The 14751-nt window shown below is 41.7% G+C and overlaps 1 protein-coding gene across 1 annotated transcript; it reads right to left on the bottom strand.

The window, feature by feature from the left end:
• Positions 1-1320: 1320 nt before the first annotated feature.
• LOC125527263 (syn-copalyl diphosphate synthase-like) lies at positions 1321-12675 on the bottom strand. The gene is made up of 15 exons (XM_048691799.1): positions 12599-12675; positions 7434-7444; positions 7277-7341; positions 6837-7149; positions 6550-6733; positions 5026-5240; positions 4745-4865; positions 3894-4006; positions 3562-3794; positions 3365-3480; positions 3165-3263; positions 2805-3050; positions 2289-2394; positions 1655-1861; positions 1321-1539 (listed from the first exon to the last, which is right to left on the bottom strand). The coding sequence occupies exons 1-15, from the start codon at positions 12673-12675 to the stop codon at positions 1321-1323; spliced, it is 2325 nt and encodes a 774-aa protein (XP_048547756.1).
• Positions 12676-14751: the final 2076 nt, after the last annotated feature.

Below are 14751 nucleotides of genomic sequence, written 5' to 3'. Positions count from 1 at the left end.
GTTAATGGTTCAAACACCAACTTATGATACTATAATGCATACTTGCATGGTCCTTTTGTGCGGGGCTAAGAATTATACAACTAAATTCTGCTAACTAAACAAGGGACATGACAAAAGTGAAGTGTAGATTCAAGATTCTTACACGGCATCCTGAAACCTCTACACGCTGAATCATAAGGGTACTCCCTCCATATCTTTTTACTCCGCATATAAGTTTTGGTCAAAGTCAAACTACACAAAGTTTGACCAAATTTATATTAAAACATATGAACATCTACAATACTAAAATTATATAATATGAAAATACATTTCATAGTGCATCTGAAAATATTAATTTCGTATTGTGAATGTTGATATTTTTTAATATAAAGTTAGTCAAACTTTACCAAACTTGACTTTGACCAAACCTTATATGCAGACTAAAAAGAAATGGAGGGAGTACTTCATTTAGGAAGCATTTATTTCTTTCTCGGTAAGTACAGCCAAAACAAGACGCAAAGCAAATATCACATATACATGGAGTTAATGACAGAGCTTACCTCAAATACAAAATCTTAGTTCGAACGTATGACCAAAGATGTATATAGTTTAGCCAATGATTTATTGGTATCTACATCTCAATGCTTGCTCTATGCTCTGCAAAGCAGATATATAACCTATGTATCAAGGAACTGGCTTCAAGGATAAAAACTATTATTCCATAGTCTAGGATAGAAAGAAAAGTCATACATTCCTTTTTATCTTAGTTATGAATATCCAATGTTGAAGATTAAGGCCAAAGATAAACCAACTGAAACAAACATCATGACACAAAAGGAAAAACCAATGTCAATATTACATGATTTTTGGATTAATTATATCTAAAATATGTCCAATGTTGTACGCCTTTTATCTTTTTGGATTAATAGATTTTCTGATCAAAGAATGATATTAAATGACTTATGTTATACCCCTTTTAGCTTTTAGCTTTTAGGTTGTTTGTATCATGATAACAACATTACTTTAGAAAGTTCTTACATTTATAAATTTCATTACATTTGGTTTAAAATTTTCTTTTTACAAATCAAATAATATATTCTCATCATTAAACTATATAAAATTCTAGCCCTCGCATCGAGCAGGCCACTTTGCTAGTTATATACTAATAAAGCAAAGAGTAATATACATTTGTAAACAATCCATGCAACCATGACAATCCTTACTACCATGCAATAATTATTCATCACGTATAAGCACAATGAGGTAATTGTTCTTTAGAGAGGCAAATTTGCTTTTGTGTGTCTGCTAGATATAAACTTGGTACAAACCATTGTAGATGATTTAAATGACATCTTCCAATAAGACTTTGTAGATATGGCAATCAATTGTGTCATATGAGCACATGGCGACGTAGTTGAAACTCTTCACCATGTGGAGAAAAGTCTGCCCAGTCAGTTTTATGATACCGTTGCAGCTCTGAAGAACATGATGAGCAAGTTCTCCCATCTCCAAATCCACTTGTCGGTCTATATCCTCTATGTTTTCCATTCTATGTCCATGCTGATTGAGTCATTGAAAATTATTGTCGTGGATTAATTGAGAAAACATGCACCGTATGGGCAAATGGATATATAAACATGTATAAGAATTCTTGATATCCACAATAGATACAAACCTTTGCAAGAACCCTAGCTGCGAGTTTGCGGCATATTGAAGAGGTGAGCTCCTCGAGCTGGGTATACTCCCAAACGTTCAGCTGATGGTCAGTCGAACTGTGTCTTCCTGAGCAGATCTCGATTGTGTGAACTAACAACAACGCTGTACTCCATTCACATGTTCCACTTCTCTCCTCTGCGGTCCATGCCATAAGCCAACCCTTCCACTGCAGTTGCCAGAGGACTTAAATTATAATTTTCTGTTTCCATTGGGCAAAGGTGTAACATGGAACATATATGTTTGGTAAATAGTATCATATATTTCGGCTAAAAAACAGTATCATCTATATAGGATTGGGTTGCAATGTTCAGATAACTCGCTAGTCCAGATTCAGATTGAGCCTGTTCTTCTTCTTTTGTGGGGTGTTATTGTTGCTTGTATTTGTTGTTTGCGTATGTATGCATGCTTGTTCCTTTTACCTTTCCTAGGTTTTCTTTTTTGCTTTGATGTATAGTTCTTTTTTCTCTTCTTGGACTATTTGTATTCATTTATTTGAAATTAATAAAAATACGCAGCAGAGTCCTGCTGTTTCCCTCAAAAAAAATATCAGGTGTTTATAATGAATGCATTTGAGCGTGGGTAAGATATTTCACAGCTTCGCGAAGAGTGTCGGTGGCATTGTCAAATTTGCCAAGGTCCATGATCAGCTCCTGAAGAACATGTAGTATGCTATTTTCTGTCCAATCCATTATTGCTACCCTGCATGCACACGCACATGTGGTTTTAGATAATGGGAGAGTGTTGTTATTCTTCCATGCATGTCATGTACTCCATCCATTCCTAAAAATAAGTCCTTTTAGATATTTCAATATGAACTACATACCGATGTATATAGACCTACTTTAGAGCATAGATTCACACATTTGTTGCTCCATATGTAGTCTATATTGAAATCTCTAAAAAGACTTATATTTAGGAACAAAGGGAGTAGATCACTAAGCAAACTCTTAGGATAAAACAAAATAGAAGCTAGCTAGGCAGTAGTTTTAATTAGTAGTATTATTTATTTATTTTCTTTTATTGAGGAAAACCTTTTCTTTCTTTCTTTCGAAATTGAGACAAAAGTAATATTAGACAATGATGGAACATAGAAATATGCTCAATCAAACCTTGGTAGACTCTGGTGGCGTTCACATGTGAGGTTACAAGTACTGAGCCGTTCTCTCAGGTCCGGAGCACAACCGTTGTGTTGAAAGTAGGTGGAGACAACATCGGTAAGTATCGCCGTGCGAGCCCATGCCAGGCGCTCCACTGCTCGGTTCGGTTCAAAGATGTTGGCTGCAGCTAAGAAGTAAGCTCTCAGTGCGCTACTTTCAGACAGACCATGCATTTGCAGATTATTCCTGTCATACCACCTGCTTATAGATGTAAGAAATTTGGAGTTAGAATACGGATTATTCCTGTCGTACCACCCTTACTTGAACGACATTGTATGTACTAGTTCTTATATGAATTTGGTCGATACCCACCTTTTTAGGTCATGCCACTCAAGTCGGCACATTTGCTGGAAATTGGTGAAATCAGCCTTCGCCGCCTTTAGGTACAGGTCATTGTTGACCAGAGGCATTCTGAATAGGTTGTTGATTTTAGCGATAAAGCTTTTTCTATGGGTTTTGCCTAGAACTGAAATTGTGAGCTGGGTGCTCCTCAATGTGAAATGAAAAGTTACCTATAGAGGACCTTTCCAATCCACACGTCGTCGCTACCTCCATATTGCTCTAGATAGAACCTTGTTTCGATCCGTGGCAAACTTGCTTTCCAGGGGAAGTCAAGTGCGTATCCTACCTGTTAATATAGCAGACAAGAATTCACTGCCTCCATATTGCTCTATAGTCTATATGCAAGACAATAATTTGGTGGACCTACCTCGCCTGGCAAATCCTTGGGAATGACCCACTTGTCGCTGAGTTTGTTGGAGGCGCGCCTCTCCTGAAGAAATGTGCAGCAATACCGCTCGGCCCGCCGAAGGACGTCCTCCTTCTTGCCAGGAAACGCGACCTGAGCAGCACGGTATGTGTTGTAAATGGCCGTGACAGATTGGCTCGACTGCCTTGGGAAGCAGAAGAATCCGCCGTCCTTCTCAAATTTCTTAAACACGCCTATGTACCATATATGCATTCACACGTTCAAACCAGAGGCTAAAAGTGCATGAATATGATTGCGTATTTTAAAACTTAGCCAACACTATACTAAATTACATGGATTGACATGATAGCCATGCAAACGGAGGAGACGGAAACCCATCGCAGTATCGTCGATATCCGAAGCTGCACAGGACCCTGCGTGGCTCAGCCCATTTTCAGTCCAGTACCTGATAAAGTATATAACTTAGCCATAGTTTTACTTCCCTATGAGGAAAGGATATGTTCACTTATTATAGCAAAAAGAAGTTTAAGAAATACAGCAACAAAACTCAGGATTTGGTGCCCATGGTCCATACCGATGGATTGATGTTGAAGGCTAGGGTAACCACCTGCTAGTGATGTACTACTTGCAGATGAAAGGTACGTTTACGGATAAAAGATAGAATGTAGGTAGAGACTAGTGTACGGCAGCTAGTACCATGATGCAAAACCATTTTTTGGCGGTTTAAATGGTAAACGAGCTTGGCATTGCAATAATCTCTTTTTCTCTCCATATATTTGTCTTTTCTTTCCTCCTTATTTTTTCTTCTTAAATTAAGAAAGGGAGAAACAAACTGTGGATTGTGTGGTGGTCTAGTGTCGCCCATGTCACCAGATGATTACACATATGCTAGCTATCATTTTATGTTTGTCTAGTGCTCGATCTAGTATAAATTTCAAATCTTTGAATACATTTTTTTCAATATTTAGACCGAAACAAATGTGTAAATCTATCGAAAGTATTCCTTGTTACAAGTTTCCTCAACCTACACTGCAACAGAGTTTGGTGGCCAAACACTTTGGTTGAACTAAATGGGGTGCTGTTGTATAGCGCCAAACAAAACATATCAAACATGCAAAAAAATAGATAAAGAGAGTCGGGTTAAGATACTGGAAATAGCTAGGCATGCATATATTATGCTTACCTGTAAGTATAATCTAAGCACTCCTCGATTTCCCTGGTGAAGTGCCTCGATATCCCCAGACGCGTCAATCGATCAACCGCCCATAAACGCTCGAACAAATCCACAGGATGGACACAGGACGCTGACATGTGTGAAAGGTTAGTAAACAAGAACTAGTTTTGGTATTCAAACATCAAAATTCACCCTAGCACGAAAGACGGTCTACACCCTACACTCCTGCGTTTGAGCATGTGTAAATCAGTATCTCGTTGCATTATACAGCTTGTTGGTATTGATGTTACCTCCGCCTTCGAACTTTTTGATGACTTCGTCAAGGAATTTGAGGCATTTTAGATCGCCTGTTTCCTTCAAAGCGTGAGCTGTGGCTGCGGGTGATGAAAAAAAGGAGCCGTCTGAACACTGCAACGGAAGCAGCCTTTTCCAGTCCAAGTCTGCCATTCCCTCCACACTGTGAAGTAGAGTCGTTGGCATAGTGTGCAATACATCCGAAGGAATCCTACAATATGAGAGGCAACAAGTCGATTAATTACATATACCGAATTGGATGCGTATCACACCAGTAGGCCCGCTTTGCATCAACACCAGTGCACAACCCTGTTCAAGTGACTTAGCACTGGTGCTCGCATTTTTCTGGATTTATTTCAGACTTTCCGGCGATGTTTGTTCAGTGGGGCCGGGGAGATGTTCCCGTCGATTACGGATGCGCCTGTGGTGACTTTGTCAATCACAAGATGATATGCCGGTTAGTCTCTCGGAGGTGCTCATAAGTGTAGGGTGTGCTTGCATGCGTTCACAGGGATGAATGTGTACGTATGAGCGTCTGCGTCAGCATAGTGTTCACAAAAAAACACCAGTGCACAACCATGTTCTCTCCCAAGAAAGAGAGAACTGATTTTTTTCACTCCTCCTTTATTGTTGGTAGCGTTGAACCCTAAATCAAGGTTTCACACATGACACTACTAGAATTTGGTTTTGTCCCGAGTTTCGATACTTCGTGGAGTTCATTCTATCAGAAACTCGGCAAACTTCTCTCTGCCGAGTTTGATCTAAGATTGGACTTGACAGTGATAAGCAACTCGGCAGAGCTCTAACTATGCCAGTTTCTGATGGAAAAGGACTCAGTGAACAAAAAGAGCTCGACAGATTATCAAGTTCGCCAAGTTTAAAACTCGGCAAAGCGTTTGCCCAGTTTCTGTTTTTAAGAACTGGGTGAAGTTTGGCACTGGGTAATAATGTTGTGCCTCGCGGCGCACCCTAATTGGTTAGAAATTTTCCGAGTGTGGAACTCGGCAAACAGATTGTCCAGTTCTGCTGAATAAAGAACCCGACAAATATTTTGTACTGACCAATGCGTTGTGCCATGTGGATTTTTTTATTGGCTAGGCTTCGCCGAGTTTAGTCTAACAAAACTCGGTAAACAGTTGTGTCACGTGACACTTCCGCTAACGACATGTCCAGTCTGACCGTGTGGTTCGTCGAGTTTTTTTCTGGCAGGAACTCGGCTAACATTGTTTATATATTCATTGAGTTCGTGATTGAATGAACTCGGCAATTGCCGGCCCCGTCCAGCCTAGTGCGCTGCGTCGAGTTTGGCACTCAATGAAGATTTCGCCAATTTTAATATGTGTTCTGCCGAGTTTCGTACATCATCTGACCAGCTAAACAATACCATCTGTAATCACTAGGGGACTATTTGGTTCTTTGTCATGTCTTATCGCACACCACCACACTTAAAATTGGGCAAATTCGACTATGTTAAATAATACTTGTAAAATAAAAGAATAAATTTAGGTAGCTATGCGTACTTATTGAGCTTTTGGTTTCTCTTGGAATATATGGCTTCGAAGGCAGGGTTATCGTGAGGAATGTCCAGATCCATGTCCCTGGCCATGCATAGGAGCGAGGGGAAGCAAATTTCGAAGCCGATTAGCGTCCAATCTTCTTCCTCTTCAGCCAATCTCCATATATTTTCTCTGATAAAATGCATGCCTACAATAAATAAGATCATGTAAATATAAAAGACTTCGAGGAGATGGGTAAATCCAAAAGTATTGATGAACATCCTAACAGCAATGAAGAAAGGTAATCGTACCTTTCTCGCACTTTTCAACGTAAAGGTTCCATGACGTCAACGCCACAACACATGCTAGGGTGTTCATAAGTCGGTCTTGGACCAGAAAAAATGAGCTATCACCCCACGAACCATCTGGTAGCTGGTTTTGAATGATCCAGTCAATGCTGGAGGGGAACTGTGGGCGATCACCTCCGTCTAGGTTCTTGACAAGGGCGATGAAGGCAGTGTCGTAGGCTGAAACAGATATCTCGCCTCCACCCATCGAACTCAAGGCCACTCGGATGGTCTCGATCATGTGGGAAAGCTTGCTTGGTTCGTCGCCGGCCTTGATCTAGTTATAATATGTTCATCAATTTAATTAAGCGCATATCTTCATTCTGGTCAGTCAATTTGACTTTGCCCCCTAAAACATATATGAATTTACATGTATATATGTGTACGCCCCATATGTGACTTACACGTTGTTCGAGAATTGGTGCTTGTGCCCCTGCATTTTGTTTGCTTGGACGATCTGCTGCTAGTCCTGGAAAGCATGCAAGTCAAATATGGAAGCCAGCAAAGGCCAACAAAAGAGAGGAAACAGTTTTCCCTTGCATAGTTACATTAACACAATACCTGTCGTTCTCCTGTATTGTTCATTAAAAAAACAGACTAGATGTATATAACAGATCATATTGAAGTAAAAATATATGCACTATGAATACCACTGATGTAAGAGCAGTTCTACTTGTATATTATTGCAGTTTTAGCAATCCGAGTTGGCCATGAATGATGACTATATACAAGCACAATGATTTCATATCCTCTATCTAAGTATAGTTGGACCATAAGTACAGTTGCCAGCTATACTTTGATGACTTCTAAATGGCAACTACAACCCACTATCTAATTTTCTAAGCATGCAACCATGACACATCCACACTTATGCATATCAATAATAAATCATAAGTTACATTTTTTACATGCAACCCGCTACCTATTTTTTCTAAGCATGCAAGTGTGTCACATGTGCACCTATGCATGTTAGCTGTCTCTATCATCGGTTGCACTTTTGCCTCCAACAAACACACTATGTTCAGGCAACCGCAAAATCCAACCACTCTTTGGAGACAGTTCCATCACTTTCATTGCTTCCATGTAGGTGGTAGCTCATCCTCGCGACCCAAAACAAGATTCCATGCAACGAAGATTGGTGCTATTGGCCACCTATATGCTTGTGTGCATCGCAATCATTGCAGAAGCCCGGGTTCGAACCTCCTTTTTTAACCCCCCCCCCCAAAAAAAAAAATTCCGACGCCCTCCTAACCGTGCAACCACACGTTTGTCCTCATCTCTTAGTATGTCTTGTGTGTGTGCGCGCGCGCGTGTGATGGTGTTGTGTGTGCATGTGTGCTTTTATGTTGTAGAGTACTTGTTATTTCTAAGGAAATCTTAAAATTGAGTGTTAAACACTAAAATAGTTGTGGCAAAAAGTCAACATCTTTTAGTTGGGCATTTTATAATATATTTCTCAAAACAAGATTTCTTGTTAGCATTACTAGAAAAAGAATATTTATCATTTAAGGTTGTGTGCGGCTAATGGACGTGCATTTGCGCATAGGCGTGCGGACGTGCAATTGCGCAACTATGATTGTGCGTGGCTGGCCGACATACATGGCTAGTTTGGTTGGATACCTAGGAGAAAATTGCTTGGTTTGAGCCTCCATCAGGTGTGCGGACGTGCAATTGCGCAACTACGATTGTGCATGGCTGGCGGACATGCATGGCTAGTTTGGTTGGATACCCAGGAGAAAATCGCCTGATTTGAGCCTCCATTAGCCTGGTTGGGATCCTGAAAAAGGAAATTCTAGCCTGGCTTGAATTATCTTACATGGTCATTAGCCTGCGCCTAGAGCACCAGGCACGTTTGTTAGCCTGGCCCAGGCGCAAGGATTCGATCGCCTGGCTCATGCAAGGATGTTAATTTTACTCTTCATTGCGAACTTTCGGATGGGTCATGAGCCAACATTTATTTATGGGCTGTTAATAGCCGGCCAGGCGATGGATACACACCAAACACGCTACAGCCAGGCTAGCCTAGCTAGCCAATTTCTCTCAAATTCTCAGAGCATGCATGTACAATAATGGACTATAAACCTGGCACTTTTACCTATATGGATAAGATAGACAAGGAAAAGGTGAAGGACTATCCACGGTGGGAGTAACATAGGTGGTAACATCACACTTATCTATGCGAAACAGATGATGTGGCATGTAATTAATGAAGAAAGAGAGGTATGTGGTAACATAGCTAGTTACTGTAAGGCCCTTCCCAATGCTCCAAGGTGTACATGTGCTAAGGACGCCACATAAGCAAAATAGTGATGTGGCAAAGTAATTAAAGAAGAGAGAGAGCATTATGGTGACCCCAGGAAGAAACGGTGCTAAGCACGTGAACCTATGTAAAGTGACTACCAACCAATACATGAAGGAGATTAATTATTAAACAATTCTATGAGGGAAGCTTAGCTACAAAAGCTAAGCACCTATGCATTGGGGGGACTAGTTGCTAAGATTTTTAATGCACTTAGCACCTCATCTAAGGGCATCTCCAATGGTTGTAAGATTGTTGTTGGTTGAATTTGCTACATAGGATTTTTGATGATGTGTCATACAATAAATGAGGAAAGAGGGGAAGGTTGTATGTACATGAACCAACACCCCTTACACAAGCTCCAAAGTAGAATGAGAGAGCACCTTATTTATTATCTCACATCCTATTGGGCAAACTAGATACAACCCATTGGAGTTGTTGTATGTTAAGGTGTTGGTTGATGACATGGCATATTTTACCAACAAATACTAACATACAAACTGTTGGAGATGCCCTAAGCACCCATGCATTGAAAGAGGCCTAACATCACACATATCAAGAAAAGACGAGTTTACAACCTAATAAATGAAGTGATGCATGACACAACACATATGTTACCCACTGTGTAGAAAGTAACATAGACTAGTAACATATGCATGTTACTACTCTAAGGTGGTGTTTGTTTCTCTAGTCCTAGAACTTTTTCTAGTCCCAACTAAAAAGTCCCTAGTCCCTAAAAAGTCCCTCCCTGTTTGTTTCCAGAGACTAAAAAGTCCCTAGTCCCTTCCTAGAGGTTATTAAATGACCATATTACCCCTAGTATATAGAAAAATAATAATCAAACAACACCATGGGGTGGCGGGCCAATGGGTGCATGGAGGGGCATTGTTGGAAAAGTCCCAAAAAGACTCTTCTTGAGAGTCTTCTTCATTTAGTCCCAAATGCCTAGTTTAGTCCCTAAAAAGTCCCTCCCGTTTGGTAAAAAAGTCTCTAAGAAGGACTTTTTCTAGTCCCTACACAAAAAAGTCCCTGGAAACAAACACCCCCTAAATTATAAACAACCTTATAGAGTATGCAAGAACCAACCTCTACACGTGCTTCTATGTAAAGCATTTAATGAAAAGAAAAAGATAGAGAGAAAGTAAAAAAAATGCACTTATAACCAACCTTATAGTCAACTCTATTATATGAATAATTAATATTGTTAACTCGTAATGACATGGCATGTTTATATTAAACAGCTGATTATATTATGAACCATGCTCTCACGTAGACGCCAGGCTCTAGTTTTACCTAGGCATGGAGCTTAGGTATCCAATTAAACTAGCCTGCAGTTTTCCACAACCGGACCAGGTGCACAATTATGGTTTCGACGCGGGCGTGCAACTATAGTTGCATACGCGGGGTGTAATTGTAGTTGCACGAGTTTAACGGACATGCAGTAGCGTACAACGAAGGGGAGTGGGGGCTACAAGCGCAATTGCTCACGGTGGAATACACATGCAAGTGTGGATACACACGACGTGAACAAGAAAAAAAGGTAAATCAATCAAACAAACAAACAAAAAATAAAAAAAAAAGTTATGCACATGAATCACCGGGTAAAATTAAGTGATATAGTAATTAAATGAGACTTTGTTAATTTCTCATCTAAAGGAGGATTTGCAAATCTGAAAAGGAAGATTGTTCAAGCAAAGCATTTAATTACCTAAACAGGAAGGAACAGTTAACCGGGTCCTCGCGTACATCAGGTAGAGGGGAGGAGTGAGATAATGGCCGAGTGGGAAGAATTCTCCCCGGTGTGCTTCGGTGGAAGGGTGCCCGGCATCACGGACGGAGGCGAGACGAAGAGGGTTTGCTGGGTGATGGTGCGAGCCAGACTTGGACACGAACAGCGATCGTGATGCCGCGGGGAGACGACTGCCCGCCTGCCGGCGACGTGCCGGGAGTACGTACGAGGATGAGGATGCCCCAGCTATTGCCGGATTCGACATGGCAAACGCGGGATATATCGATGATCAGTGACGCGCGCCACCTGAAGCAGAGTGTGGTGGCCTGGAGAAGTATATAGAGCGAAAGAACTGCTGGATCGATCATGGCAATACTAATACCTCGTATTATAAAGCATCTAGTGTTTCCGTTTTAAAATGCAAGTATGATTATGACAAAAGCGACACGAGTAAAATTAGGGCCGACGTCTCTTTCAATGTTAGTTGGAGTGGGTACTCGGAACTATATAATGACTACTACTAGCTAAAATGACTGGCTAATTGGGTCGGCTAAGTCATGCATATATTCGGGATCGCTAGTTTCTAGATCCTTTGCAAGCTAAATTTTGTCCTGTACTTGGGATTCGTGAACGCCATTTCTTATCCGGGAACCAGCCTTTGTTTAGGACGCGAATATCTCCTCCCCATCCGGCGCGGCGCCCACGACAAAACGCTGCGGACGAAAAACGTTCTCCCGCGGGATTCATCTTGACGCATTCGCGGACATGGATAGATACGAGAGACGCTTATTCGACCATGTCCATCAAACTTTCGGCCCTGTTTTCATTTTTTTCAAAGTCTGCACCTCTCCAAAATAACTATAGATAAGCATAATTCTTCGTATAGTAAAAATATTCAAACGCAACACTAGTTTAAATTCAAATATTACAATTCAAACATAAGTTTTTAAATAAAAAATAGTCAAACTTATATTCTAACTAGTAGAATGCCCGTGCGTTGCCACGGGCTTTTAAAATATTTTTGTTGTGTTGTATAGACATAATGTGTAAACTTTCACATGTAGAGATAAGATAGCACGGGAATGTCGGTGCCTTGCCATGTGCTACGATTTTTTTGCTAGAATTATGTAAATATAACGCATGTCAAATTTCACATGTAGAGACAAATAGCACGGGCACAATCGGGGTATTTATTGAAGTCCAATTCACTTGCAATGTAAATTGATAAAAGGGATAAATTAACACTATATAAATATAGAGCGGTGATCCAACTAAAATTCTATTAAAAATTAATATCTACTGTTCCTTGTGTTGCGCTTAAGAAATTCTCACACAATATTAGAAATGTTGTCTTTAGCTTCATTTGCACGATATTTGAGCAAGTATAATAAAACTTTTTCCTCAGCTTACATTGGTCAGATTTTTTTTGAAAAGGAGGATGTACCCCCGGCCTCTGCATCTGAATGATGCATGCAGCCATTTTATGAATTATTCTCAAAGACCTTACAAAGTAATACATCAATGCGCCTGAAGCCACCATCCAAGGAACACCTATTGCTCCTATCCCCTTGATGAAGGGGGCCAATTGTCCGAGCCTAATACCAAATAGACATCGCAGCGAAGCCTAACATCTAACGCCAGATGCCCCAGCCTAGCCACATACAGGGACTGGGTTACACACCGGTCTGACGCACTCACAAGGTAGCAGATGTTGGCCTAGAAGTTCTCCACGGCGATGCATCCAAGAAGGGAACGGCGCCGAAGAGCGCCGCCATTGCCGGCCTTGGCATCTAGCCGAGAGCAGGTTTTCACCCAGATCTATTCGAAGAACTCCATCCAGCTTTTTGTGCACGGATCGCCAAAAGGAAACAGTCGTCGCCGCCTAACCGGCCACGGCACCACCACGGTGCCAGAGCAGCCGATTACGTTAGGTCCACCACGCAAGCCTGCCGCCGCACACCAGATCCGTCGACCCGCCTAAGCCCAACTGAGCCCGGTGAGATCCGAGATTCCGACCACCACCGCCGGAGGCTGCGCCGCCGCCGTCGCCACATCCTCCGCCGAGATCCCGCCGCACCACGCCGCCGAATCACTGGAGTGGCCACGTTGCCACCGCCAGAGGAAGATGCCACCGCGCGCGAGGGAGAAGACCCCGCCACTACCGTCACGGCCCACAGCCCGGGCTTCGCCGGCGTGAACTCGGGTGGCGGCGGGAGGAAGAGATCGGGGAGAGGAGGCCTAGGGCGCGGCGGCGCGATCTCCCCCGTGTCGCCAAGTGTTGGCGACGCGGGGGCCGTGAGTCTCAGTGAATCCTAACTGCAGGCGATACATTTTAATCTTACTTTTTATCAGAAATGTGCTGTTGTAATCATATAGTAGTGCTTCTAACATTGTTGAAAGTACTCACTGAAGTGATCATAATCAATAACACTGTCTATTACTCATGTGTTACTCATGTTGCGAATCCCAACACCCACCCTGCGCTCACTCTCAATCCTCACTCTTATCACAAATTCCACTGACTCCCATTCTAAGTGAGCTACCCGAACATGCACTCAGTAAAAAGATAATGCTAGTCATCTTATATATATCGTCATCAAAATTTTGCCTGCACCAAATTTGTACAAAAACAAAAGACAAAAACAGCTTAATATGAGATACGGTTTTCTACTCCGGCGGCAGCACCACTCCCTTGATAAATCATGAGCTTGTGCTATAGATTCACATGCTTGATCATTCTCTAACCCGTCAACCTCCGCCTCCGCTCCCCAGCCTTATTGACCTCCTCCCCCTGACCTCCTTGGGCGGCACCTCTCCCACCTCCTCATTTGGCAAATTATATCATAGTAACTAGATCATGATTGCGCGCGTTGCTGCGCCCGTATATTTTTAAAAAATATAGAATATATTCTGTAAACATTTGAAAAAATATATATCAAGAAAACAAAGTTACATAAAGGATAATTTAATTATTCACATAATGAGAGACTTTCTGTCCCGTTATACTGTTTCTTAATTTATATATGTGAGATAGGCATCCCAACCTCACCAACTGAGAGACACAAGAACAAAGAAATTGACTATGTCAACGCCACCACCAAAGAAGCATACATACAGGATTAACGAATCATCCACCGTTGATTTGCAGATAATCTATATAAGGATACTTCTTACCATGCCTGACTTAACCTCAAAAGGCTAGGAATGTCCGCATGTGCAGCACACATTAACCCCAAAATTTTCCATAGTGCTCAAGAATCTGACAATTTAGCCCAACGGGTGGATATATAAGTAGTGATCAAGAATCTCACAATTTAGCTCAACGGGTGGGTGTAGAAGTTTTTCCCGGGACAAATAAGTACTCCCTCCATTCCAAAATAGATAACTCAACTTTGTACTAATTTAGTACAAAGTTGGGTCATCTATTTTGGAACGGATGGAGTAATAGGCTTGTATCCAAAAAAAAGTTTAGAGACTACGCGACACCTTTTGGGCTAGAATCATGTTTCAAACTTCATCGGCTTTTTTTTCAAGCAGATCAAACTTCATCGGCTGGGTTAAACGCACGCAACCGCCGGCCCAGTAAGCACATGTGGCCCGAACAATCACAGCTGGCCTAGATAGCTCCACCGAGCAGCGGCCCAAGAGAAACATCAGGACATCCAAGATCGACCTGATCGGACGGTTAGCGATGGCAAGCGCCGTGGAGGCTCGTAGCTCGTTCCGTTATACTGTTTCTCAATTAGGAAACAATGGCATCAGCACAATTATCCATGCCATTATAGGATCTGACAATTTAAAATAAGTGAAAATAGTGGGTGTTATCCTAGTTTGCGAAATTGATGAGCTGC

Source organism: Triticum urartu, unplaced genomic scaffold (genome assembly GCF_003073215.2).
Source record: "Triticum urartu cultivar G1812 unplaced genomic scaffold, Tu2.1 TuUngrouped_contig_3398, whole genome shotgun sequence".
In the NCBI taxonomy this organism is placed as follows: domain Eukaryota; kingdom Viridiplantae; phylum Streptophyta; class Magnoliopsida; order Poales; family Poaceae; genus Triticum; species Triticum urartu.
This window is presented reverse-complemented; position numbering and strand designations above follow the sequence as displayed.